At 48.1% G+C, this 26,719-nt stretch overlaps 3 protein-coding genes and 1 pseudogene across 9 annotated transcripts in view; 2 read left to right on the top strand and 2 right to left on the bottom strand.

Moving 5' to 3' along the window:
- The window catches only part of LOC119179433 (lysosomal alpha-mannosidase), a 150,937-nt gene that overhangs the window by 36,346 nt on the left and 87,872 nt on the right, over positions 1-26,719 (bottom strand). For all 6 annotated transcript variants that reach the window (XM_075868453.1, XM_075868454.1, XM_075868456.1 and 3 more), the window contains exons 2-4: positions 13,783-13,953; positions 5,085-5,436; positions 621-712 (exon numbers count right to left, since the gene is read on the bottom strand). In XM_075868453.1, the coding sequence (XP_075724568.1) occupies positions 621-712; positions 5,085-5,436; positions 13,783-13,953 (615 nt within the window). The remainder of the gene's footprint in view (positions 1-620; positions 713-5,084; positions 5,437-13,782; positions 13,954-26,719) is intronic.
- LOC142767132 (T-complex protein 1 subunit delta-like) lies at positions 6,085-7,396 on the top strand (annotated as a pseudogene).
- On the bottom strand, positions 9,183-10,252 carry LOC119179593 (nucleoside diphosphate kinase). The gene has a single exon (XM_037430710.2). It carries the CDS (start codon positions 9,927-9,929, stop codon positions 9,345-9,347), a length of 585 nt encoding a protein of 194 aa, XP_037286607.2. The 5' UTR covers positions 9,930-10,252; the 3' UTR covers positions 9,183-9,344.
- Positions 15,185-21,990, top strand: LOC142767207 (uncharacterized). 2 transcript variants are annotated; one of them, XM_075868451.1, is made up of 8 exons: positions 15,446-15,811; positions 16,723-16,852; positions 16,982-17,157; positions 17,615-17,674; positions 17,746-17,805; positions 17,874-17,978; positions 18,034-18,147; positions 18,444-21,990. In XM_075868451.1, the coding sequence occupies exons 2-8, from the start codon at positions 16,737-16,739 to the stop codon at positions 20,603-20,605; spliced, it is 2,793 nt and encodes a 930-aa protein (XP_075724566.1). In that variant the 5' UTR covers positions 15,446-15,811; positions 16,723-16,736; the 3' UTR covers positions 20,606-21,990. The 2 variants fall into 2 exon arrangements, with proteins under 2 accessions (XP_075724567.1, XP_075724566.1); XM_075868452.1 differs by having other exon boundaries at positions 15,185-16,852; positions 17,874-18,147; positions 18,444-18,478.

Genomic DNA, 26,719 nt, shown 5'->3' with positions numbered 1-26,719 from the left:
ATGGACTGCATGAAATTGCCCGCACCAGTCTCACGGCGTTATCTTCTTAACGTAAACCGTGCACCACACAGAGTATGGGGTCAGCCAGTTCTTGATGAACCATGAGCGACGCAACTGGTGGAAGTTCGTCGTATGCCGTTGCACAAGCTGCCCCAGCAGAAGCTCAACGCCGCCGGCGCCTGAATCCAGAGATGCGCGCCACGTGTGAATTCTGAGCTCAGAAGGCGAAAACGGCAGTGTTGTAATCGTCGGTGAACTTTTTTTCTTGGTATTTCTTTGCTGTTTCGTCATTCTCAATGTGTTTTCTTTACTGCGTAACCATTCCCACACGCGTTCACATTCATGTGAATCAAATATGCAATAAATCTTTTCATCCCCGTTCCTCCCTTTTTAGCGCTGTTTATTTTTCAGAAAGCACGCAGCTGATTTTTCCTTTCGTTCCACGGAAAGTCTTCATCGACGCCAGCCAACACAAAAACCTGTAATAGCAAGGTAGCAGAGCATCTGTTTAACAAAAAAAGGAAAAATAAAAGCTCGCATAGAACGTGGCGCCAAATTTCCCCCCAGTGAATGTGAGGAACTTTCACAAGCGAGTATATAGCTTCCACGCGATGTCGTACCGTCAGTTTGTCCTTGGGGCAATCGGCGTCGAAACAGTAACCCTTGGGCCAGCCTCGACGTGCTGTTGCCGTGAAGATTTCTCCAGCCTCTCCTGCAGCACGAAAATATAGCATTACCTTCTGACCATCCACCCAATTATAGTCTTCGAAACAAATTCATTATGTTGAGTAACAAAGAACAATATTTTCGCACGAAGTAATGGTGGAATCATTACCGCTCCTTGGACCCGCTCCAAGGTGAGGTATTGAAGGTCTGACCCAGTTATACTCGCTTAGTTAAGCATCGTAATTTCCTGCTGCGGTGGCTAACGTTCGTGCACTTTGGTAGCATCTGTTTCTGTTCATATTGTTGGAACCTATTCACCTTTTCATGAACGCCTCCCTGGGCCCCGCCATAGCCCTACTTGGGCTGTGCAAATTGGCGCGTCCCTCGAAAATGCGCTGGAAACGCTGCGCCTTTAGCCTTTGTACTCCCGCGCACAGCCCATCATGGCGGTGTTTTTTTCCTTCCTGTGAAAAGGTGTATAGAAAAGAATACGGTGCGGAGAGATGACCCACTACGCATCGCGTTCTTATTCAGGTTATTATTGTCCTCATAAACGTGATCGTCGTATACAGAGATGGATTCGAACACGATTTCTCTGCGTTGCAGCCTAGTATCTTGCCACTTAACCACATCGGTTTTTAAACAAGGTAAATATTAGAATTAGTGTTAAAATCGTGCACAACATCGCACAGAGTTGCACTGTTGCAGTGCTATGGCGACAATAAGCATACAAGCACTGCTTGGAAAGGAACGCGAAGGCTGAAAACTAGGGAAAGCTCGTCATCACACACTGCACAAGAAAAGTGGCGAGACCAAGCACCTCACTAAGATGGGGTACCAGTTCGGTCGAAAGTCAAGTTCTTCATAAACATCCTTCAAGTCACTCGGATGAAATGTCTGCGTGAAGATGTGATCGGCTCTGTGTTCCAGTCCTGCATACGCGTCTTCCATCGACTGTGTATACCGATAAGAAAAAACATATCGTACAGAACTTTATCAAGAGATGTTGGCATAAGATAATGAACAGTGTACGAATTGGTTACAATTTTTTGTCTGCATTGTTTGTTGGAGGACATCCCAGAATAGAATGGCGTCTTTGCAGTTCGCGTAGCAATGCTCTATTTTTTCAGAAACATCACAGAGACGGCAATTAGAAGTGGAGACAAAAATATATATTCTTTTTCACTTTCACTTTATTTCCTTAAAGACCCCGGTTGGGGGCATTACATAAGGGGTGGGTGTACAGTAAGGATAGATGATACATGACCATTCAGGATGAGAGATGCACTTTTACAGCATCAGTGAACGCATCTGGGTTGGCGGTGGCAACGACGGCGAAGGGAAGGCCGTTCCAGTCTACAATGGTGCGTGGGAAAAAAGAAGACGAGTAGGTGAGAGTACGGGTTTGAGGACAAGCAACACTTAAGCAATGGCCTGTACGAAAGGATATGCGAGCAGGCGGTGAGATGTGAGGTGGCTTATTGAGTGAGCTGTAATACATTTTGTGAAACAGGGATAGGCTGGCAGTGCGACGGCGACAAAAAAAATGCCGCCATATCCACGAAGTGAATGATGATGAGTGGGCGAAGCTCCGGAGGTAAACCTGGTGAACCATGAATCCTCCGTACATTTTGCCCACTCGATTTTATTGCAACGCTCCCCCTAGCGTACGTCGCCGCACTATATCGAACGATGACACGCGCTATATGTGGCATCATTCCTATTTTATAACACCTCGCATCTTTCATAATCAACTACACGTACCGCCGTCTAGTTTATAACATCTTGCATCTTTTGGACGGACGGATGGACGGACGGACGGACGGACGGACGGACGGACGGATGGATGGATGGATGGATGGATGGATGGATGGATGGATGGATGGATGGATGGATGGATGGATGGATGGATGGATGGATGGATGGATGGATGGATGGATGGATGGATGGATGGACGGACGGACGGATGGACGGATGTATATGGCTGTACCCTTTAGATCGGGCGGTGGCTAGCATAATACTTAGAACTGAACGAGAGGTGGCTACATACAGGGGACGCACAGCTCACGCCTTAAGGAGCTTCGCTCCTAAAAGGGTGGGCAGGCCAGTTGCCGCCTTTAATGAGGATACACTAACGTTATACGAATATGATGAGTGAACGAACCTGATGGCGCGGTTCTGCACCATTTCTAATGCGTCTATGAGATAAGATTGATGAAGATTCCAGATTGCGGACGCGTACTCAAGCTTTGGTCGAATTAAAGATTTGTATGCGAACCAAGTTTTAACGGGTAGTGTTTCGTAATTAAGTTTATAAAATAATGTTTTAGAATTGGGAGATATAAACCTTTATCACACCCATTTCAACAAGTCACAGTCTTGAAGATCTAAGTATAATGAGTGGTACATAGATACTAAATCATTATAAAGTGTCTTGCATGAAACTGCATACAAATATTTCATTGAAAAGTGGTCTTTACGAAACCTATCTGCAGAGTAAACTTCCTTCATAAATTTTCGCAAACACGGGCGCGCGGAAGAGTTTGAAGAAACAACAATGTCAAGTGAGGAATCAACAAGAACATACTTGGACATGGTTTCTAAACGGACCTTATAGGGACTACATGTCGAGGAAGGAATCACGTTAACATGTGTAATAGAGCGTTTCAGAAGAGTAAATTGACTACCAGACGTCACACCATGCTAACTGCGTAACGAGTTGGTAGTTGAGTGATTCCAACACATTACAGAAGACTCAGCCATAATTCTTTACCGTCATCAGTCACAGCATCAACAAAATGGACACAATTCTTTAGATATGTGTAGCGGGTACCACGCTTCTGCAAAAACCGAATCATGTTGCAGTGGGTGCTTCCCAGCATGGCATAAAATGTGGCTTTTAGTGCAGTGGGTACCTTGCAAGCGTACTTACATTAGATCCCCAAGAAAGTGTACAAGGGGTCTAGAAATCTCGCCCTTAACATTTTGCTGTGACTGCGTTGCGCTCTCAGCGTAGGCCGGGTTTTTCTTAGATGCGAAGTAGATCATTGACTAGCATGTGTAACACTGTCCCTCTGTACGAGTGACGTCATGCTCCCTACAGGGTGTCGGCAGTACACGCTGACGTCACTCTCTCCCTCGCCTGCCGCGCACTCGAGAGCTAACGCGACTGCTGCTCGCTACACCACTGAGTCGTCAATTCACGAGCAATAAACCTGACGCACTCCCAGCGCACCTAAGGTAGAGTTGAAACAAGCCAGTGCTCCTCAGCTTCTGTCCCACTACTGTGGCACTACCCCTGAATGTTCCCTCCGCGGCGAACCTCACGCCACCCTTCCCGCATCCTATTCGGCTGCCCTGCTGACCCTTCCCCGTAGTGACAGCCTGCCATCTCAAGCTGGGAGGACTGGGAAGTCCTGCTCTTGTCTGGGGACCCGGCGCTGCAGCTTGCTGTGGTAACTGGGGCAGCCGATGTCATTGAGGCGAGAGGCATGACTGTGTGGACGTCGTGTGGGACACGTGGTGTTCCGGGACCCCAGGGGGTCTAAACACGCTAGCTAATAATGTTTTTCTGTCTGTGTCTGTCTGTCTGTCTGTCTGTCTGTCTGTCTGTCTGTCCGTCCGTCCGTCCATCCGTACGTCCGTCCATCCGTCCATCCATCCGTCCGTCCGTCCGTCCGTCCATCCATCTGTCTGTCTGTGTCACCTCTCTCTCGCTTTACCTCTTCATCGCTCGTAACGCTCGAGCGCACATCGGGTGGTCACACTTTTTCGGCTCGTTTATCTGCGATGGAAAGAACACCGGAAGACGACGCTCCTTCGCCCACTGAAACTTCCGCCGATGTGATTAGGCCTAATCTGGCCGTCGCCGGTGTTGCGAGGGTTAGCGAAGCCGAGCGTGTTCGCGAATGGCGACGTCGTTTACTCAAGTAAACGCTACACTAAGTTTCGCTTCAAACTATTCTGGCAGCACCCGCATCGGCGCCCGTTTAAACCGGGGCAACGCCGTGTGCACTGCTGCTGCTTCGCATCTCACCAGAATCACATCGGAGAGATGATCCAAGTTTTTTTAATGGTCGTGTGGTTCAAGATCGTCTATCTCGTGTCACAACACGGGCCATTTTAGAATGTAGCTTGCCCACGCATGGAATGTCTGCTGCATTCTCCTAAATTATTTTGATAATGTCAGATCTTCCTGCTGGCCATAATTATCGTGTTATCTGTGATAGGAGGGGGAGCAATTCTATAGTTTAAAACATTATTTACACCAACATTCCACCATTCCAGATCCTAAGGGCTGGGATCGAAAACCTTTTAGCGGGCTTGACTAGGGCAACGACCATGGTTAGCTGTCTAGACCCTTCTCATATCATGTGGCAGTGAACCTGTCAAATCTTCTGTATTACTGCTATACGCACCCAAGCTGGCGTCTGCCTTCCAGATGAAATGTGATGCCACGTTCTCCGGGAGGCGACTGAGAAACAGGCCGTGCAGCCCCGCCTGCGACAGCAGCGACGCCAGCTCGACCGAGTGTCCCCACGTGTCCAGCTGCCAGGCGGCCCGCGGACGTCCGCAGTCGCCCAGGTTCTCTTGCAGCCAGCGCATGCCCAGGGTGAGCTGGTCGACGAGCGCTGAGTAGTGGCAGCTCGCTTCGTCCGGCTGCACCCAGCCTCCGCCCAGGGGCTCCAGCCGACCAGAGTCCACCAGGCGACGCATCCGGGTTCTCGAGCTGACGTTCTGCTCCTGCCACCAGCGGGCCACGAATGCCACCTGCGACGAACAACGGCGGTCTTATTAATGTTCCTCGAAGCTTTTATTCATTTGAGCAGTATTGAAAACTGGGCAATTTTAGCGCTGTTTACCTCGACCAGTCTTATTCTTTTGTTTGCTCATTTGTCTATCATCATTTTATGATTGATTGATTGATTTATTGATTGATTCAGCCTTCAGTACAGTTTGTACAGTACTCGAGCTTGTTACATGGTAACTACTACGAAATTGCGTTGCCTTAGGTGAAGCACTTGCCACCGAGTCTAACGCAAGGCTAAGACATCGTACAAGGCCTGTAGGACCTGCGTTAAGTTTAAAGGGAGTAAGTTTAATTTCTAGTGCAAATCAGGAGCCTGGAAAAATGAGCTATACTAAAGCGATTTGTACAGTGGTGCTACAAGCTACCTTGCAATTGTATAGCAGCCAGCACTGCTACATGTTTTATTAACTGTGGTAGTGTCCATAAAAAATGCGAAAGCGCAACGCCCCCACTCGTCAACTGACTACCACTTAAGGCCGAAGTGATTAACTGAGCCGAAATGGTTGCGACAAGCTACCGGCCGCCACCTTTCGAACCACCGGCAATCTGAATTCAACGACCTCCTTTCGCCATTAGTAAAGTAATTTTTATACATCTGTATAACGTCGGTTGCATCTTCGACGGGCGGTACTGGCGACAAGTCCTCCTGTAAGGACAGGGATAAGCCGTCGCAAGTTCGCCTGAGCAACATCACTGCTGCAAAAGATGTTGCCGATGCCGGACGAAACGGCGACAGCTTTTGTCTTGGACCCCGATGCAAGGACAAGATGATCCAGGCATTCGACGGGGATGGGACCATTACGAACGACAGTGCCACCATCTTGAAGCAGATACAGATGCTCCACCCAGCTGCTAAGATGCTGGTGGAGCTCTCCAAGGCTCAACACATGGAGGCCGGTGACGGCACCACGTCGGTCGTGGTCATCGCTGGCAGTCTGCTGGACGCTGCGGCCAAGCTGCTTCTCAAGGGCATCCAGCCAACCACCATCTCGGAGTCTTTCTAGTCAGCAACGGCCATGGCTGTACAGGTGCTGACGGACATGTCGCACCCCTTCAACCTGGCTGACCGGGATTCACTGCTGAAGAGTGCCTCCACAGCTCTCAACTCCAAGGTTGTGTCACAGCTTGCCTCCCAACTGGCACCCATCGTTGCGAATGCGGTACAAGCGAGGTGTACCCAGCAAAGCACACCAACGTAGACGTGCGCAACATTAAGGTCATCCACATGCTTGGTGGAACAGTGAAAGACACGGAACTGGTGGACGGTCTGGTCTTCACTCAGAAGGTGGCGGGCAGTGGGGGCCCTCATCGCGTGGAGCCTGCAGAACTAGATGCAGAACTAGATCAGGCCTATCTTGGCCTTGAAGGCCAAGATAGGCCTGATCTAGTTCTGCATATCTCCACTAAAGACTGATATACCACCAGATGATAGTGGGCGACTACACAGCAATGAACCAGATGCTGCGAGAGGAGCGCGCCTACATTCTCAACATCATCAAGCAGATCAAGAAGGCTGGCTGTAACGTCCTGCTGGGCGCAGAAGTCGAGGAAGTGGAGTGCCCTGAGCGACCTGGCACTCCACTTCCTTGCCAAGATGGAGATCCTTGTTGTCAAGGACATCGAGCGGGAGGACATTGAGTTTGTATGCCGGAGCCTGGGCTGCCGGACCGTCGCCTCACTCGACCACTTAACGCGGAAGCGCCGAGTTCGGCGGAGCTCGTCGAGGAGGTGACCACAGACAGCTGCGAGTTCATGCGCGTGACGGGTGTCGCCAACCTCGATCGCACAGTCAGCATCCTTGTGCGTGGCTCCAACAAGCTGGTGCTCGAGGAGGCCGCGGTCAAGGAGACAATTTGGCAGGAACTCCAGATAAGCACGCTAACGTGTTTCATAGCGGGACCTTACGTTTATCCATACTGAACAGGCTCAGGGCTGTCGCACAGCTTGGCGGTAAGCTTTTGCGCTGACAACTTCGGTACTAACATTTTTTATGGGAGGTGCTCATGCGTACTTATCGCGGAGTTTTGTCCGAGGTCATTTATAACCTTGCATTCAAGCATGCAGTCGTTCACGGACAGTGTTAGTTGGGCGTCTGCAGTGGCCGTGCAGACGCAGGCTACCATTTATTTCAATAGGTCACCCCACTTTTCGTAGAGCTGTTGTGGATGTCAAACTAAATCCAGTAAGACAGCCATTTTCTATCCCAAACTGTGGCCACGCAGTAACGCTAGAGCACCTTTCTAGTGTTTCTTTATTCCCGCTTACAAGTGCATTCCTGGCATTGATTTCGATTCCCTTCTGTTCTCGGCCCTTCGACGCTCGCCGTGAGTTGCATGTTGCGTCCGTTGCATCAAACGTAGAAGCTTCACTTCTCTCGGCCTCTTTCTAAATTTCTTTTCGCTATAAATTGAGTGCACTTCGCGGGAAAATGTGTCAGGAACGCCTTGCCACGTTCAAGCATTTTCATGGGATGAATAATTTTTTAAAGTTTAAATGACAAACTGAGGTTACCGTAGGTGGAGCCTTTACCTGAGTTACTGCCTGGGACCGCTAACAAACGCGCAGGTAGGAGGAACATGCCGCCAATGCTAAGTGCAACATTTGATAAAGAAAGACCCTTGGCAGCGATGGTCTCAATGCATTATTAAGTGAGAGTTCCGAGTACTTTCGTCATTCAACTAAGCTGTACGAAGCACCTGGTCAAAGAAGTCCTGGACACTGTACAATTAAATTTTGTGTTATACCCGTCACACACACTGGGTGCAACAGAGGCAGAAAAAATTGTTATAAAAAAATAGCCTGACTAGGTCACCTGACTGCATTGCGAACTACATCGCGCACGATGTACACAATACAAAACGACTATGGGCACAGCAAATGGTGCTGTAAATCTTGCTTGTTAGAAGGCAATGTGAAAACTTCACTCGCAACATCTTCACACGCGTCAGAAACACCCAAAAGCTATCGAACTGCATGTCGCATGAATGATAAGACATAATTTACTTTAAAAATTAGGCGCAGCTTGGCACTCCCGCATTCACAGACGCACTCACACCACTATCCTTCAAACCACATCTCAAGATTGGCGTCGTGTTTAAGTAATAATGAGCACAATAACAACCCAGTCTCACAACCACAATACGTACACGACGGACGTCATAGTGGATGGCTCCAAAAATTTCGACTATGTGGTCGACTCTAACGTGCACAAGTCTCTATCATTTCGCCAATATTGAAATACCACCAATGGCACGACAATCCATCAATCAATCAATCAATCAATCCATCAATCATTTTATTTGGCATTCATTACAGCAAGTTAATGAACACGAGGTCAAGAACAAAGGTCCTAGCCCCCATTTTCGACAGCCGAAAGCAACCATGCGTCTAAATATATCTAATTCTAACAGAATCAACCATGCGTCTACATATATCTAATTCTAACAGAATCGAATGTTGGGCTAGTTGGATATGCATGGTATAACTGTCAGTTCAAGCGCACGAATAAACATAAAGGAAGGGAGGACAAGCGCTTGTCCTTTCTTCTTTCTGTTTATTCGTGCGCTTGAACTGACAGTTATACCTAATTCTGCATTTCCACTAAATATTTTAGTTATCATATCTAACAGAGTAGCTATTAAAATAAGCGCACATTGAAATGAATATATGACAGTTATAAAGTACACGGTTTGCACAGAACAAGGACTGTAAAAACAAGCAACTTTTATTGTTCAGAGCAACACACTACCGCTGAGGAAACAAACAAAAAAGCACACTGCGAGTGGCAAGAAAACATCGACCGGCCGCACACACTGAGTAAAGAAGAAAAGTCACACTGTGAGCGGACACAGCTGTCACGTCTTCCCTGTCACTCGTACAACAACGGCTCCATCTGGGGCTTCCACTCCACCAGCTCACTCTCGTTGAACCACAAGGCGATCTCCTTCTTGGCACTCTCAACTCCATCGCTTCCGTGTATCAGATTACGCCCCACCTGGACGCAGTAGTCGCCTCGCACGGTGCCCAGCTCGGCTTGGAGAGGGTTTGTGGCGCCAATCATGTCCCGACCGGTGAGTATGGCGTTCGCCCCTTCCCACACCATGGGAACCACGGGACCGCTCTGCATGAACTTCACCAGGCCGTTGAAGAAAGGCTTATCGGCGAGATCAGCGTAGTGTTCCTTGAGCAACGCCTCGCCGGCCATCATGAACTTGAGCGCGACCAGTTTGTAGCCGCGTTTCTCGAAGCGCGCGATGACCTCGCCCACGAGGCCTCGCTGGACGCCGTCCGGCTTGACCATGACGAAGGTGCGTTCCCGCGGAGCCATGGCGGGTTTGACGCGAATGGACTGCGGCAACACGACGCGGCTTTCGGGGCGTTCCGAAGCGGCCGCCCACTGGTCAGACGCCGATGGAGACGATGCTTGAATGGCCTCTGGAAGCGCGCGTGACATGGCGGCGGCTGTCTCGGAATAAAAGACGAAGTTCACAATAGATGGCGAAGGAGCAGAATAGATGCAACTGTGCACGTCTGGTCTAACGGCGGTGACTGTCTCGGATTAGAAGAAGTTTTCGTCGAAGTTCACAATAGATGGCGAAAGAGCAGAACAGACACAACCTTCCTCGTTCGGTCTAACTGTATACCGTCTGCCGTAACCTCTGAGGGACGCGAGGCGAGCAGCGGTGGCGCTCTCACACGGAACGCATGAAATAAAAGTATTTTTGTAGCGACATCTATGGCTAAACTAACCAGCGCTGGAAGACTTTCAACGCAAGACCTGTCTAGAGGGAGGGGAAGGGTAGACGCGGGTTGTTTATTACGCGTCTTTCTTAGTCGCCCGTGCGCACGGTGTAAGATACAAACACTTTAGGTGGGGACACTTCTCGGCTTTCTTATGGGACGCGATCGACCAGATAGAGTAATAGAAACGCGCACCTATCGGACCGCTGCCAGCAGCGCACCTATCGGCAAGTCAGCACAACCTACAAATAGAAAAGAAAATCCGCGCCATTGCTATAGCAACCAATGAGCCTGATGGCAACGCGAGCGTTCCGAAAGCGTCGCGTTTTCACTCGCAAGAAAAAAAAAACAAGTCATTCGGCCACTTCCGTCGCTAGCGTGCCTTTGACGCATTTGATTAAGTAACAAGTGGCGTTTCAGCATTCCCGTTTGCGAAATGAACTTGTGATGTAGTGAGCAGCCATGAAGGAAATCTGCTGAAAGAAGACGCCCACACAGTGAGTCAATATTGGAAGAAAGTGCTTCGTTAGTGGTTGCCGGTCAATTTAGCCTATATACGTGCCAAGAAAAAAGTAATATTATCCAATGTTCCTTCTGATCCCGAACGCTTCAAACAACGGACTCACGCGGTTTCTAGGAAGGACCATCTGCTCAGCACAAAGGATGCAGTCTGCAGCAAACACCTCCCGGATGAGATTATTTGTCGTGAATATGAATGAATACATTTCGCTGCACGAACATTTGTTTTATGTTTATGCAACACAATGATTTCTTTTTTGTTTAATATTTATGTTTAATTTATATGTCTTTGTTTTATGTTTGTGCAACACAATTTCTGTTACATGTGTAGTGAGCATTTTTCTTCACTGTACTACGTTGTGCATTCACTGATTTTCGTTGTTAAGTTTCCAGTGGCATTCTCAAAAACATCCGCTGATTGTTCAATGGGGGCAAAAAAAGACGGTAATCTTCTCCCGTGCTCGGTGAGAAGAGATAGTGAAATCAGCGAGAAGACATGCGCACGGTCCCCTGTAAACATGTCTCCCAGTGGGTAACCACACGGTCGTGAACTTTTCACCGTATAGTTATCATTAGAGCCACGAAAATAGAATTTGTCGCCACACCAGATGGTAGCTATGTAATGCACAACAACAAATTGGTCAAGGTATTTGAGTGGTTGCTCCCCTTTTCACGAGCAGTCACATGGTCCTCTTCAAGTTCTGCTTTGCTCGACATAAAAATGGGCAAATCCCGCGTACAGTGGGAATCAATGATATGCGAAGCACGAATGAGAAATGTTGATATGTCACTTTAAAATCAGCACAACATTACGAGATCGAGGTAAATGACGCCGTGCATGACTTCCTTGTCATGATTATCGTGTTTGGATGTGTCGTTTACCTTCGCCATCTATTCACTTCACATGATACCAGAGTTAGTACATCTGAAGCAAGCGAAACGGCCGCGGGAGCGCTATGAGCGTGGTATATCATCATGTTCTTACATCAGAATCGAAAATTGGGCTAGTTGGATATTCATGGTATAACTATCAGTTAAAGCGCACGAAAACAGACAGGAAGAGACTTCGTGCGCTTTAACTGATAGTTATACCATGTTCTTACATGACACGCGTGTCAGGATTACCAAGTTTGCACCAGTCATATATTTCGTCATTCATTGACACCACGTAATACCAAATTTGGTATATGTGGAGCAAGCAAAACGGCCGCTAGCGCATCATGAAAGACCCAATATACTCCAATGTAGCGTTGACGCGCGCGCACGCAGGGCAAATCGATGCTACGTGAGCAATACATGAGCACTCTATAGTCTGACGCTAGGCGCGATAAGCGTCCGTCGGCGCGGCCCGACGGCAACCGGCGCGATATGCGACATGCTGTATTTTGCGCCGATGCGTTACCCAGACAACACCGCGTCTCCCTCTTTTCGAGGCGGAGGGACGCTGGACGCGCCAAAACACGCATGAGCCAAAGCAACGTAACGCGGCGCACGCTTGCGAGTATATGGCAGGACCGGCGCCTGGCGTGGCAACGCCGGCGTGACGCGACGAAATGAACGCCGGCGAGCACACGCACCACGTCACGTCGAAATGTATTGGCGCCTTGACTGTGGCATGTCACATGGGACGCATCTCATGATTATCATGTTTGCACCAGTCACATACCTTCGTCATCCATTGGCGTCACGTAATACCAAATTTGGCACACGTGAAGCTAGCAAAACGGCCACGAGCACATCATCAGTATGGCATGTAGTCATGTTGTTACATGGCACACATGTCGTGATTACCATGTTTGGATGCGTCATTTACCTATCTCGTCCGTTCGCGTCGCGTAATACCGAGTTTGGTATACACGTGAAGCTAGCGAAACGGCCGCGAGTACATCATGAGCGTGGCATGTAGTCATGTTGTTACATGACACGCATGTCAACATTTCCATATTATGACTAGTCAAATATGTTTTTCATACAGTCATGTTATGCCATGCCAAGTTTGGTATAGGTACCATTATCGAAACGGCCAGGAGAGCTAAAAGTCGTAGGCGGATTAGATAGATTGATTGATTGATTGATTGATTGATTGATTGATTGATTGGGGCACAATCTTGTGTTTTAGTTTCACGTGGATACACGGGACAGGTGATGCCGTCTAGTGGGGTTCAGTTAAAACAAAAGCGTCTGCAATCTCGAAGCCAATGACGGAAAATTGAACAATGATCGTTGCTGCTGCAATGGCTTCCACTGCTTTCAGTATGCTGCTACTAGCACAGTAAAGCCGGGCAACGTTGTGCACGGCAACGACGTGAGTCGGTCCGGTTCCTCCGTGGTCCGGTCGGTCCGCTCCTTGAGGCGGGTAATTCGAAGTACGCTAACCCGATAGGGACCACTAAAACGTGATTTAATTTCGAAATAGGCCCTTTCTTGGCCCAAAAGTTACACTACGAGGTTTTCGGACCGCCATTTCAACAATCAACGTCCACATAATAGCTGACTTTATGTCCCTTTAACGGTGAAGCTCTAATGCCCATTAATTTTTTTTTTCCATTCACACGCAAAACTTTGAATAGCTTGAATGGCTGGCTTCGGGCAAATCGACCCATGAAGAGTTTTTTGAACAACTACCTAACTGGTTCACCTTTTCATCGGCTTTGTATAATCTTGGTAGTCCTTCTTCTTCATTTTCACTAGCATTTGTACCCACACCCACTGAATGACTTGTAGAACAGTCGTAGAACAGTTATGTAAGCGTATCACAGTTCAATCTATTTTTTTTATTCTGAGCGCTTGTTCTTTTATTGTTTGTATTAAACTATGTGCGCACTCCTGTTCATACTCGCATTTGAGATTGCAGTATTTGCAAACAAATAAATATTCCTATTGTGCTTTCGGGATGTAAAACCACCGATATTGTAAAGTCTTGCGTGGCTGCGTGAGTTGTATATACTACCAACTATAGCATCGGTTTGTCGTTCCGAAGAGCTAGCATGGTGTAGATAATGTAGCCTCATTGAGGCCAGCCTCTATTCTGAGCTAGCCCGCCTTACCTGGTCGAAAGAGAAGCGTCGCGGTGAGTTCGGGGACAGTTCATCCACCACGGCCGAAAGTGTCGGCTTGGCCCAGTTCTCGTAGAGACTCTCGAAGGTGTCCGATGCATCGAGCCGCCAATAAGGGACCACGTGGAGGTTGAGCACGCCCGGCTTTGCCTCGGGACATGTCTGCGAGAAGACGTCAGAGCAACATTTCACTATCGAGAAAGTCTGCACTGAATAAGTTGTACCAATGATGTGTTCATGACAAGAGTCAAGGGCGTAGCCAGACATTTATTTATTTCAGTTACCTCAGAGACCCTAGTTGGGGGGTTTTACATTAAAGTTGGTCAAAAAAATAACATAACAAATGTTTGACAACTTCTTCGTTGAAGAGTACCGAGCTGGAGTGGTGCACGGTGTATATCTTTCTTGATTGGGAAATGAGGGTGTATTAATTATCTATTGTACATCTCCGTCTATATTAAAAAGCTTTACTGCGAAAGCACGTGCACGTAAGTTTCAAAATTGAAGACAGAACAGGCACAGAGACTCACGCGATTGGTCATGACACCACATGTTAAATATACGGCATCGTTTCTCTCTCTGCATATATATATATATATATATATATATATATATATATATATATATATATATATATATATATATATATATATATATATATATATATATATATATATATATATATATATATATATATATATATATATATCCAGCAACTTCGTCTCGTCGCTCACCTTCACCCAATCGACGCTCCTTGTCACCCATGCGTCCACGACCAGCCCCTCAAAATGAGGGAAACTAGCCGTCGCAGTTCAAGGGGCAAGAACTGCGCTATCGATATCTTCAAGTCCTCGCACCTTGCCGTCAAATATCATCGAAGTTTTTGTAGACGGCGCCCATGCATACGCTCTTGTGGATACCGGTGCCGCTGTGTCTGTTATAGACGCCAAACTTTGCCGCAAGCTCCGAAAGGTGACCACGCCGCTTGATATGTTCTTACGTGCAGCAAATGGAGAACCTGTTCGACCTATAGCCGCCTGCACTGCCCGACTCAAAATTGCGGAGGACCACTACATTGTTGAGTTTATCGTCCTTTCCTCGTGCTCTCATGACATCATACTTGGCTGGGATTTCCTATCCCGTAATCGTGCCGTTATAGATTGTGCCCGTTCCGAACTTGAACTGCTTCCGTTCTTCGACCAGCCCTACGACCACACTAATCAAGCCGCGCACAAGCTAGTTGTCAAAGAAGACACTGACATTCCACCGACAACAGCTTTTTTGCTCCCGGTGGTCTCCGACGGCATGCGTGATGAAGTAGCATTTTTCGAGCCATCAAGCCTCTTTCTAAGTCGGAAACCACTTCTGCTCCCTTATACAGCCCTCTCAATTTCTAATGGAGCCAGTGCTCTCTGCCTTACCAATCCCTTTCCGCATACCATCAAACTGTTTAAAGGCGAGTCTCTTGGATGCGTACAGCCCATTGATAACGGACAAATTTTTACCGTGCCGCAAGAATCATCCCAAAGTGACCTCGCCGCCGTCAGTGCTCTTAACCACTCTCATCTACAGGCTTCAAAAGTGTTCGATTCGGCGATCGCAGACGGACTGTCACCATCTGAACGATCTGAACTCCTCCAACTGCTGTACCAGTACCATAGAGAAAGAAGAAGACAAGAGCGGACACTCCGCGAAACCTGGCCTCAGGAAGTGCGTCACGACTACGTAACGAACTAGTGCTCCCACCACACGTCAGAGGGCGCAAGCGCAAAAAAAAACACAGTTATAATCAATGCAACAGAATTGTTTTCACAAATTAATAATTACACGCCCAAATTTGGTATGTTCTTTATACATAAAAACGATTTATTCAACACACCTTACGCGATTATTTTTCTTCAGCCGTACTGTCATAAACACCATCTACCCAGCGACAAGCCCATGCATGACTGACAGCGAGAAGCTTTCGTCGCTTTCGTCAACGTCGGCTGCGTCGGCGTTTTCAAGCGTGAGATAACAGGTGAGGCACGTTTTCAAGCGAAGCTTGTTGAATGACATGTTGTTGGTCTTGTTGGGTCATTTTTTCAGAAAACGGTTACGCCTGCGTGAAAAAGACACCATGCAACAAACATAGAAAGATGCACACACACACGTTGCGCTTCGTGTGTGCGAGTTTGTTTCTTACGTGGCGTGTCATTCACGCAGTTGTAACCTTTTTCTGAAGCTTGTAAGGACTGGGAGGTTCGCTAAAAAGAAAGTTTGTGGCTCTATGCGGCGGTTAGACGGGAACATTGTGCAACGTATGCAGTATAGAAAAGGCGGCACGGCGTCAAGCCGAGGCGACGCGTGCTGCGTCTGCCACGGACGCGAGCGTCTGTGCGCTGAGCATAGCTGGGCAGCTAGGTCGTAGGCTCGGTGCAAAATATTGAGAAGCGTTTGTTGGGCCTCGCATGCTTCACGACGCATTTCCCGAAGGCTCGGAACACGAATAATTCTTGGTGTGCCGGAGGCAAATCTGGACTAGCCAAGTGGCCATCATCTTCGTTTCTTCGCTAGCCTTGTGCCACTAGTGCAAGCTGCCCACAAATTTTTTTGACGTTTCCAATATAATTTTACCGCACAAATTTCAACTACGATTTTTCTTCCCAATGTACTGCTGATACTGCGTACGCACGAAGGTGTTCTAATGTTCCCAGGCCGCGATACCATTGCATTACAAGGGATAGCGGCCTGGAAACTTCTGAAGATCTTTGTTCGTGGTCTTGACGTATATCTTTGTAAGTCAGAGTTTTATGGGTCAGAGATGTATCACTGGTTTTGTATTGTGCATCGATTAGCTAATCATTCAAAGGGGTTTGCTGGTACACTTATGACGTGCACATATCTTTTTTGTAATTTGACAGCGAAGCATCCACTTACTAACATTTTCAGACCGCGCTGACGCCATGCCGTCCGGCGGTCCAAGCTACGGCAGCTACTGCTGTGTATCGTGGTGCTTCAACAATGGCAGAACCCACAAGAAGCCTGGGACGAGTTTCTTCCGCGTACCACGGGACGGCAGGTGTGTTAAAGCTTTTGTATGGTTTGCATGTCTGTAGGCTTACTGTTCGTACTTGCTAAGTGAGGGTAACAATAAAAAATCACTATTCAAGCACTTCCCCTTTCAGCTGATAGTTCATTGCCAATGCAGGATGAAAGCATGGATGCAGTATGCTGGACGCGATGATCTCCTGAGTAAGCCGGCCAGCCTATTGTACGCAACGTACAGGGTTTGTAGCGACCATTTTACTGCTCAAAGTTTCATGGACCCTGGGCACACAAGGCTTACAAGAATGGCTGTTCCCAGTGTGCAACCAGCTGCACCATGTAAGTGATTGACTGAAACTCAAATATGTGCAATAGCAGCCACTTGTATTGAATCAGTGGCGACAGTTAACCGTGAAGATCTCTGTAGCCGATAGAGAAACCTCACTACAGAAGTAACACTTGGAAAGTCTTAAGTTCTGTGAATTGTGGGCTATTACCTTCCTAACAGCAGCTTTACATTTCTGTCATTTTTTGATGCTCTGGACCTGCGCAACTTGTTTTGAAAGACTTTAAAGGGCTATTTCACGTTATCTTCAAGCCTGAGTGCACATGTACGTATACCTTTCATCAGTGAAAGCTGCCACTGTTGATAATTCCAAAAATCACAAATTACTTGTTTCCTAGTTGGTGCCGTCTCTTTTCTTCCACGTTCGACCAATTTATGCGTTTGAAAGAGCTGTTTAAGCTTCCCCATGCTACAAGCTTTGTAACTTGTACCAACTGCACATATATGCAGGTTCTCTGAGCGTCGCTTCAAGTAGTGACTGTGACATGGCTGCAGAAGCTGCACTGCAAGGTGCGGATGAGCTTCAGTTTGTGTTATTATAAGCCTCTTACTGACACATTGTCGTAATTTCATCTCTTCAGGACCTGCGGTAGAGGCTTCAGAAAGCGGCTCCCACACATTGAGGTGCCCCGATGAACAGGGTGCGTTCAGTGTCGCGATTTCTTTTTTTTTTTTTTACCCAAATTGACTGTTGACCAAACCTCTGCAGGTGGCAGCTCCCTTGTAGCTGGTGAAAGAATTTCTGATGATTTCGTCTTGCCGGAGAAAACCTTAACCAGTCGTTCAGCTGTCACAAAAGGAACTTGTGTGGCCGGTAAGTTGTATGTTCACTTCAACACCAGAGTGGATTGATATAGAGACTTCCGCAGGCCGCTCGCAAGATTGTTCCGACAGCATTGTCCGAGGCACTGAACAAGCTTCACAAGACCCTCCAGAAGACGTCTCCGCCAACAGCTCCACGCCTGAGTGCCTTAGAGAAAATGGTGACTATGCTTTTATTGCAGCAGTTTTTAATGTGCTATTTTATGTTTAGGACATTCTGAGGAAACTATCCTCAAAAGGACACTACGTGTGCACTTACAAAATGTAAGGGTGGGCTCTCAGTGATTTTCATTTTTTTTGTGCATTGTCAACATTGTGAATGGTTTGTTTTTAGGTAGTGGAATCGAAAACTTTGTACCACAGAAAGTTGTGCACCTTGGGTCTGAAAGAGCGAGGAAAGTGCTCGTATGGGATTAGTTGTTCTTCGCTTTTACATCAATTTTTTTGTTTATTGCAGTGCGTTCCTGTGTGCCAGCGACAATGTCTCCATCAATGAAGTACAAGCAAACCATTAAACATCTGCAAGCCAAAGTAGCAGCACAGCGGAAAACTATCAAAAGACTGCAGAGACAGCCTCACCAAGCACCGTCATCGACTACGAAGGCCCTTGAAGTTATCCGACCGCACGTCACCGAGGAGGTTTTTAAACTTCTTTCTGCACATGTTCGCTTGAGGCCCAAATGCAAGGGCAAGCGGTTTCCCGTGTGGTTCAAGAAATTCGCTCTTCACTTAAACTTCCGAGGTCCGCGAGCATACCGATTTCTGGCTCCGTATTTTTCTTTGCCCTCCCGGCGTTCATTAAGGAGGTGGCTAGCTAATGTAAAGATGACTCCAGGCATAATTCCAGGAATCCTTTCTTCCATTGCAACAAATACTCAAGCTTGGAATGAACGGGACCGAGTGTGCGCTTTAGTTTTCGACGAAATAGCACTCAAAAAGAATTTGTACTATGATGCTTCAAGAGACGTTGTCCAGGGTTTTACAGATGATGGCACTCATCGCACTTCAACCATCGCTGATCGAGCACTGGTTTTTCTTCTTGTTGGTGTTTCGAGAAAGTGGGTTCAACCGGTTGCTTTTACTATAGGGCACACATCAACACCATCATCTGTTATGCATAACTTGCTGGTGTCACTCATTTTGGAGCTTAGGAGCATTAATATTGCAGTGAAAGCAGTCATTTGTGACCAGGGCAGTTCAAATGTAAGTCTCGCTAACCAACTAAAAGTGACTGTAGCAAAGCCTTTTTTTGAAGTTAATGGTGAGCGGGTATATTACATTTTTGATGTTCCGCATTTAATTAAAACAACGCGCAATAATGTCCAAGCACACAAGTTATACATTGGGGATGACATCGTTAACTGGTCGCACATTGTAAGCCTTTACCAATCCTCACATGAGTTGCGGTTGCGATTGGCTCCAAAGTTGACTGAACGGCACGTTCATCAGAAACCTTTTTCTAATATGAAGGTCAGCAGAGCAACTCAGGTCTTCAGTGCATCAGTTTCGATTGCTATCACGGCAATGGTGTATGCGAAGGTGCTGCCTGCCTCGGCCATCACTACAGCTCAATTTTGTGATCGTATGGACAGGATTTTCGATGCCTTGAACAGCTCGAGTAAAAAAAGAACTTCGCAAAAGCTGCGGCATGCAATCATGAAAAATGATTCAGAGCTGATTGACTTCCTCCGAGGCCAGCTTCCCTGGATTGCATCATGGCAGTTTGTTGGCAGACGTCAACCACAAACCATCGTAGGTTGGCAAATAACAATTCAGGCAATTTGTCAACTATGGGACGACCTCTCCAAAAATTACAATTTTGAATACCTGTTAACACGCAGGCTTCAACAGGATCCTCTGGAGAACATATTTGGCCACATTAGGCAAAAACAGGGTTGCAACACCAACCCCAATGTAGCACAATTTATTTGTGGCCTGAAGCACATCTGCATAAGAAAACTCTTCAAGCTGTCAGAATACGGAAATGTCGAGGATGATGAATGTGACCTCCTCCAGGAACAGCTGTCGCCATTCTCCCTCACCAGTGCGTCTCTTGTGGATAATGAGGAGTGTGCACAGCCACAGCCTGACGACTTTCCCGCTCTAGACGATCTCTCTGAACTTGCGACAAACATTCACTCCCATATTATCGATGACTCCGCTGCATATTATGTAGCTGGTTTTCTCATCAAACACTTCCTTCGGAATGCATGTGACGGTTGCAGTTGCCCACAGTTACTGAAAGACGACAGTGAGACGCTTAAGGGTACCCACCAGTATTTCACAATGCTCAAAGCATACCACGTCCCCAGCAAACTTTTTGGGAATCTCACTGTGCCATCAGAAGCAGCTTTTGCATACGTACAACAACTTGAATCTCGCTTTCTTGCCATAATTGAGGCCACTGCACATCACCTGAAAGTGTGCGATGTTTTGTATCACCATCTGTCAAGTGTTGGCGATTTTCATTTCTGCTCTGCTGGGTGTCGCGCTAAGTTTCTGAAAATGTTTTGCCGGGTTCGTTTATGTTGGCATGTGCGTTTTGTGAACCGAAACTTAGACAGGGTTAGGTTCCAGTCTTCAATCTCGGGCATGCAGCTTGACAAGTTCAAAGGTTAGCAATTAGCGGCGGGTTTACACTAAAGTATTGGAGTTGAGCCGAATCCTGCAATAGCTTTGTTATGTTATTACTTCGTTACAGCAGACTTCATTATGGTCTTATGTGCTTATATTCAGTTCAACTGGACTAACCACTCCTTCGTTGCATTCATTGTTTTGGTTACCCGCTATGAGGAGTACAAACACTGTGTATTCGCTCGAAGTGATTTGCATAACCTTAAAAAGAATGTTGGGCATCCTGTCTGTATTTTTTGTAGCAAATACGGGCGAACTGTACACTTTACTGTGGGTCGCTTGGTCACTGTGTATGCTTTATCTCTCCAGCTCAAGTAATATATCGATAACAAAACCGCTTGTTGAAATGTCTTCGAGCGGGTAAGGAACACAGTATGAAGTGGGCACGGTTCATGTTATCACGCTTTTCGTATTTTAGCTTCTCATCAACCTCCTCATCTTGCCCATCAAAATTTTCAAAAGAATACCCAAACTTGTAGTGTTTGATGGGGCTGCGGACGCTGCCATTTTATTTTTATATAGCTTGTGAGTGATAACGTACGATGTAGAGCCTTTGTGAAAAATAATGAGCCAAAGTGGTTTCCTTCTGCTATTTATTAGCCCTGTAATACCGCTCTCGTAGCACCAATTAAAGTCCACAATTCTGGATAAAGTGATGACTACAATCTATTTTAGCTCGCAAGCGTCACAGCAACACCCAAACGCAAATCACTTGGGATCTTAAGTTTTTGATGAAGGCGACGCATAACAAAAGCCACAAGACCTGCCAGTGTTGTAGCATAAAGTTTGTCTTTCACGTAGTGAGCAAGCTGCAAAGCCCTACCTTTCTGAGGACAAGCAGGCATCAAGTCTGCTTTTTTTCATTTTGGACTAGCTGTTCTTAAGCACAGCCAGCACACTGCACCTTTGCCTTTCTGTTATATTGTGTCGTGTGGTTTCTGTGCGCTCTTTTTTTCTATGCATTATTTCAGTTAAGCCCAGGCGTGATTCGCGACTTCATTGCTGTGTATATGTCACTTCTTCCTTCTTCATCAGCATTGTGCGCTATGTTTTTGCCATAGATCCTTAGTTACCCACTGGCCCGGTGTGTCATACTTCACCAGTTTCTCGGCTTCTGCCAACTCTAGCGATGTGTGCGTTGTCTGTGTTCTCTATGTATTTGTTACAATATTTGTTACAATTTATTTGTAAGGCGAGATGCATTTGTTGTCTACCTTTGTCATATTGTGCTTTTTATATTCTCATACTCTACCTTGCCTTTGAATAAAACATTGCGGATGCTCTGTTTCTTTGACTGATATATACATTGATCACTTGTTCCAAAAGAAAAACACAAGCGCGATGAATAAAACGATAGTGAATTATCATTACCTGCATCTCTTTTTTTTATAACTTAATCAAAATAAAAATTACGTCACGACCGATTCGCACGAACCACTGAACAAAACAAAACAGGGAATCGCTAAATCAAAACGACCTACAAAAACTATCCATTTGGGCGATGAATAGTGGTCTGAAATTATGAACTTACGACATAGCCAAACGTCGGTTATGCAAAGTAATTCAAAAGTTGCGCCAGTGAAACCGAAACCGGAAGCGCAAGCCACTTGCTCTCATCAACCACTAGGTGTGCTAGAGTCGATTGGGCCGCTGGGGTCTACGGGAGTGTCCACTCTTCACCTTTTTTATTTCTCTATGCCAGTACCGCGAATCTTTCAATGCTGTTCAACCTTCACTTGGCCGCACTTCTACCACTCTACATTACATCGATACCGGCTCCCATGCGCCACTACGACAGCGACCATATCGTTGTTCTGCGGTGGAACGCCAAGTTATTACCGAACAGGTGAACGATATGCTGCAACGTGGCGTCATTCAACCTTCACAAAGTCCATGGGCCTCACCTGTAGTGCTCGTTAAAAAAAAGGATGGCGCCGTTCGCTTCTGCGTGGATTACCGGCGCCTAAATAAGATCACTCGAAGAGACGTGTATCCTTTACCCAGGATTGACGATGCCCTTGATACTTTACAAGGTGCCGAGTTTTTTTCATCATTAGATTTGCGCTCAGGGTACTGGCAGGTCCCCCTTGCAGATGCCGATCGACCAAAAACAGCCTTCGTGACACCGGACGGTCTGTATGAGTTTAATGTCATGCCCTTCGGCCTCTGCAATGCGCCCGCCACCTTCGAGCGCATGATGGACTCGGTGCTTCGGGGTTTGAAATGGCAAATCTGTCTCTGCTATCTCGACGATATAGTCGTCTTTGCGCCAGACTTTGGAACACATCTCGAGCGCCTCAAACACGTCCTCACGTGCCTGAAGAATGCTCAGCTCCAACTCAACCTCAAGAAGTGTCACTTCGCTGCTCGGCAACTTACGATTCTCGGGCACGTCGTATCAAAGGACGGTATACTTCCAGACCCGGCTAAGTTACGTGCTGTCGCCGACTTCCCCAAACCAACGACTATGAAGCAGTTACGGAGAATCGTGGGGTTATGCTCCTACTTTCGCCGGTTCGTGCGCAACTTCGCCTCTATCATTGCGCCTTTGACCAAACTTATAGGCAGCACCACTGATATTTCGTCATGGTCTTCTGAGTGTGACCAAGCCTTCTGTACCCTTCGTCGTCTCCTCACTTCACCACCAATACTGCATCACTACGATCCTACGGCAGCAACTGAGGTCCACACCGACGCCAGTGGTGTCGGCCTCGGTGCGGTTCTCGCGCAACGCATGCCTGGATTCGCCGAGTATGTCGTCGCCTACGCCAGCAGAACTCTTACCAAGGCTGAATCAAACTACAGCGCCACCGAGAAGGAATGCTTGGCGATCGTTTGGGCGCTTGTCAAGTTCCGCCCATACCTTTATGGCCGTGCTTTTGATGTAGTAACGGACCACCACGCATTATGCTGGTTATCTTCGCTTAAGGACCCATCGGGTCGTCTTGCCCGTTGGGCTCTTCAGCTTCAAGAATATGACATTCGCGTGGTATATCGTTCCGGCCACAAGCATGCCGATGCTGATGCACTGTCACGATCTCCCCTATCCCCGGACATCGCATCTGTTTTCTCGGACAACACGTTGTCAGCGCTTGACGAGGACATCATCTCTTCTGCACAACGCAATGACCCATGGATCGCTTCGCTTCTTGACGCGTTATCCGAGGCACCGACACTTCCAACCACTCGAACCCTGCGCCGCCAGGCTCCGCACTTCAGTATTCGGGATGGCCTCTTGTACCGGCGCAACTATTCAGCAGATGGTAGGAAATGGCTACTAGTCATTCCCCGAACGCTGCGCTCTACCATCTGCGCGTCGTTTCATTCCGACCCGCAATGTGCTCACGCCGGTGTTTTCAAGACCTACGAGCGCCTACGAAAAAGGTATTACTGGCGCGGAATGTTTACCTTCGTCCGCCAGTTCATTCGCGGCTGCCACGAAAGTCAGCGGCGGAAAAGCCCGCCACATCCTGCAACAGGTTCATTGCAGCCACTTCCATGCCCAGACCGCCCATTCGACCGAGTAGGAATTGACCTCTACGGACCACTACCATTAACAACGGCAGGCAACCGATGGGCTATCGTGGCAGTGGATCATCTAACACGGTACGCTGAAACTGCTGCTCTCCCCACAGCTGCAGCACAAGACGTCGCAACTTTCATACTCAATCGTTTTGTGCTTCGTCATGCTCCTCCTCGAGAACTCCTCAGTGACCGAGGGCGTGTTTTCCTCTCCGATGTAATACAAGCACTTCTTAAACAGTGCCATATGGTTCACCGGAAGAGTACAGCCTACCACCCACAGACGAACGGCTTGACTGAGCGGTTTAATCGTACTCTGGGGGACATGCTCGCTACGCATGTCGCTTCTGATCAAACAAACTGGGACCTCGTTCTCCCATTTTTTACATACGCGTATAACACCGCTACGCAAGTCACTACCGGGTTTTCCCCATTTTTTCTCCTGTACGGTCGCGAACCATCACACACCATCGACACTTTACTGCCATACTCGCCAGATCCCTCCGAATACAAGCCTGTCTCGGAAGCCACTCGTTACGCAGAAGAATGCCGCAAGCTAGCCAAGCGGCTTACTACATCCGACCAACAGCGCCAGAAGGAGATCCGTGACGACGACCATCGTTCTGCACCAACGTTCGTTCCTGGAGCACTTGTATGGCTTCATGTACCGCCCTGCGCCCCTGGTGTATCACCCAAACTACTCTCCAATTATCATGGTCCCTACCGCGTGGTCGAGCGTACTTCACCCGTGAACTACGCCATTGAACCCATCACGTCACCAAGCGACCGTCGTCGGCGTGGACGTGATATCGTTCACGTAAACCGTCTGAAGCCGTACTTTGACCCGCTTGTCCCCACGTGTTAGATCGCCAGGATGGCTTCAACTTTGTCGCCGGGGGTAATTGTAGTGAATAAGAAAGACGTTGATACCATCAGGTCAGCTATCATCAGCACAAGAAAAAGGCACGAGATCGGCGATCAAGCACCGTCATCTGGGTTCGCCTGCCTTCCTTTAGAGCTACCACCCGATTGCTGAGTCCTTCAATAAAACCCCTTTACAATATATATATATATATATATATATATATATATATATATATATATATATATATATATATATATATATATATATATATATATATATATATATATTGTAATGATAATAAATAGTGGGGCTCAGGCAAGGGGCAGGCAGGGGTTAAGGAAGCCGACGAGGAGGAAGCAGAATAAGAACAGCCGGCCTGCAGCAAAGGCGTTGTCTCTTATTTCTCGTCGTTACAATGGCGCAGTCGACGAAGAAAACGGCTTACGTCTCGGTTTCGTCATCCACAACGCCCGCCGACGTGCAGCCGCGGTAAGCGTCGCTTGAGGACGGCGTCAAGCCCTCCTCGGCAGCTGTTTACTGACACCACCGTTCAGGGACGGCGTCAAGGCCTCCTCGGCGGCTCCAGCACCCGTTACCGGTACCAGATCACGATAAGGAACGCCGTCACGCTTCTTCCCTGATGGAACCCGCAAGGCGTCCGTCGCGGCCAGCATCCATCCCAGCACCGACGGATGGCGTCCAGGCCTCCGTTGTGGTTCCGGGAAACTTGTCCTGGGACGCGACACGTCGCGGCAACCATGCGCACGGGCCTCTCTCACCTAGGGATGGCGTACATGCCTCCTCCATACCTGGCAACCTGTCGGCGCTTCAAGCACCCACCGTGTACGGCGTCGAGGCCTACCCGGCGGCGCAAGACCGCTTCATCTACGCCGCAGTACCAGGTCACAACTCATCACATGGGTTCCGCTTGCCTGGGAACGTCGTTGACGCTTCCAGCGCCCTGGAACCCATGTCCACGATTCCTACCACAGCTGGATTTCCAAGGGACGCCGTCCACGCGTCCTTGGTCAGCAATTGTACCACCTCGAGTACCGCAGTCACTGTATCCTCCGCAGAGGCGGGCCTTGGCTCTTCGTGCGGATCACACGACAGCGCAGCGGAGCTGCAGCATACCATCGCGCAACTCCGCGTCACGACCAACGCCCTCATAGCGTCGAGCTCCCAGCTATGTCCTGCCATCTTGCCAACATTGTGCGCACTCAATGCCATGTTGGCTGCGGCCGCCTCACAAAACTTCGAGGTAAGCTCGCCCGAGAACCGTCGCAATCTCGGGCGTTCTCTCACGGAGGTATCAGAGCAAGTGAACTGCTTGGCGTGGGCACATTTCGGAGTTTTGCCCGCAGTCCCGCCATCGCCGATTTCCTTCGAGCTACCGGAGTTTCGCGGCTTCCAGGACGATGCCAAGGAATGGGTGGCAACCGTCAACGCTGTCGGAGATCACGCAGCGTGGACGGACCAAAAGAAGTGGGGCATGGCCATAGACCGCCTTCGGAATGCTGCCGCGGCTTGGCATCGATACGAAGGCGTGCGGCAGACGTCCTGGGTGGACTGGAGTGACAAGCTCATAGCTGCTTTTGGACGGAGTCACCATCACCTCTCCACGACCACCCAGTCTTACGCGACCGCTACCGAGAATAGATCCGAGAAGGAGACCACCCTCGCGGCTTCAGCTGTATTTTGCAGCTTCCCGA

Source organism: Rhipicephalus microplus, chromosome 7, assembly GCF_043290135.1.
Source record: "Rhipicephalus microplus isolate Deutch F79 chromosome 7, USDA_Rmic, whole genome shotgun sequence".
Taxonomy (NCBI): domain Eukaryota; kingdom Metazoa; phylum Arthropoda; class Arachnida; order Ixodida; family Ixodidae; genus Rhipicephalus; species Rhipicephalus microplus.
This window is presented reverse-complemented; position numbering and strand designations above follow the sequence as displayed.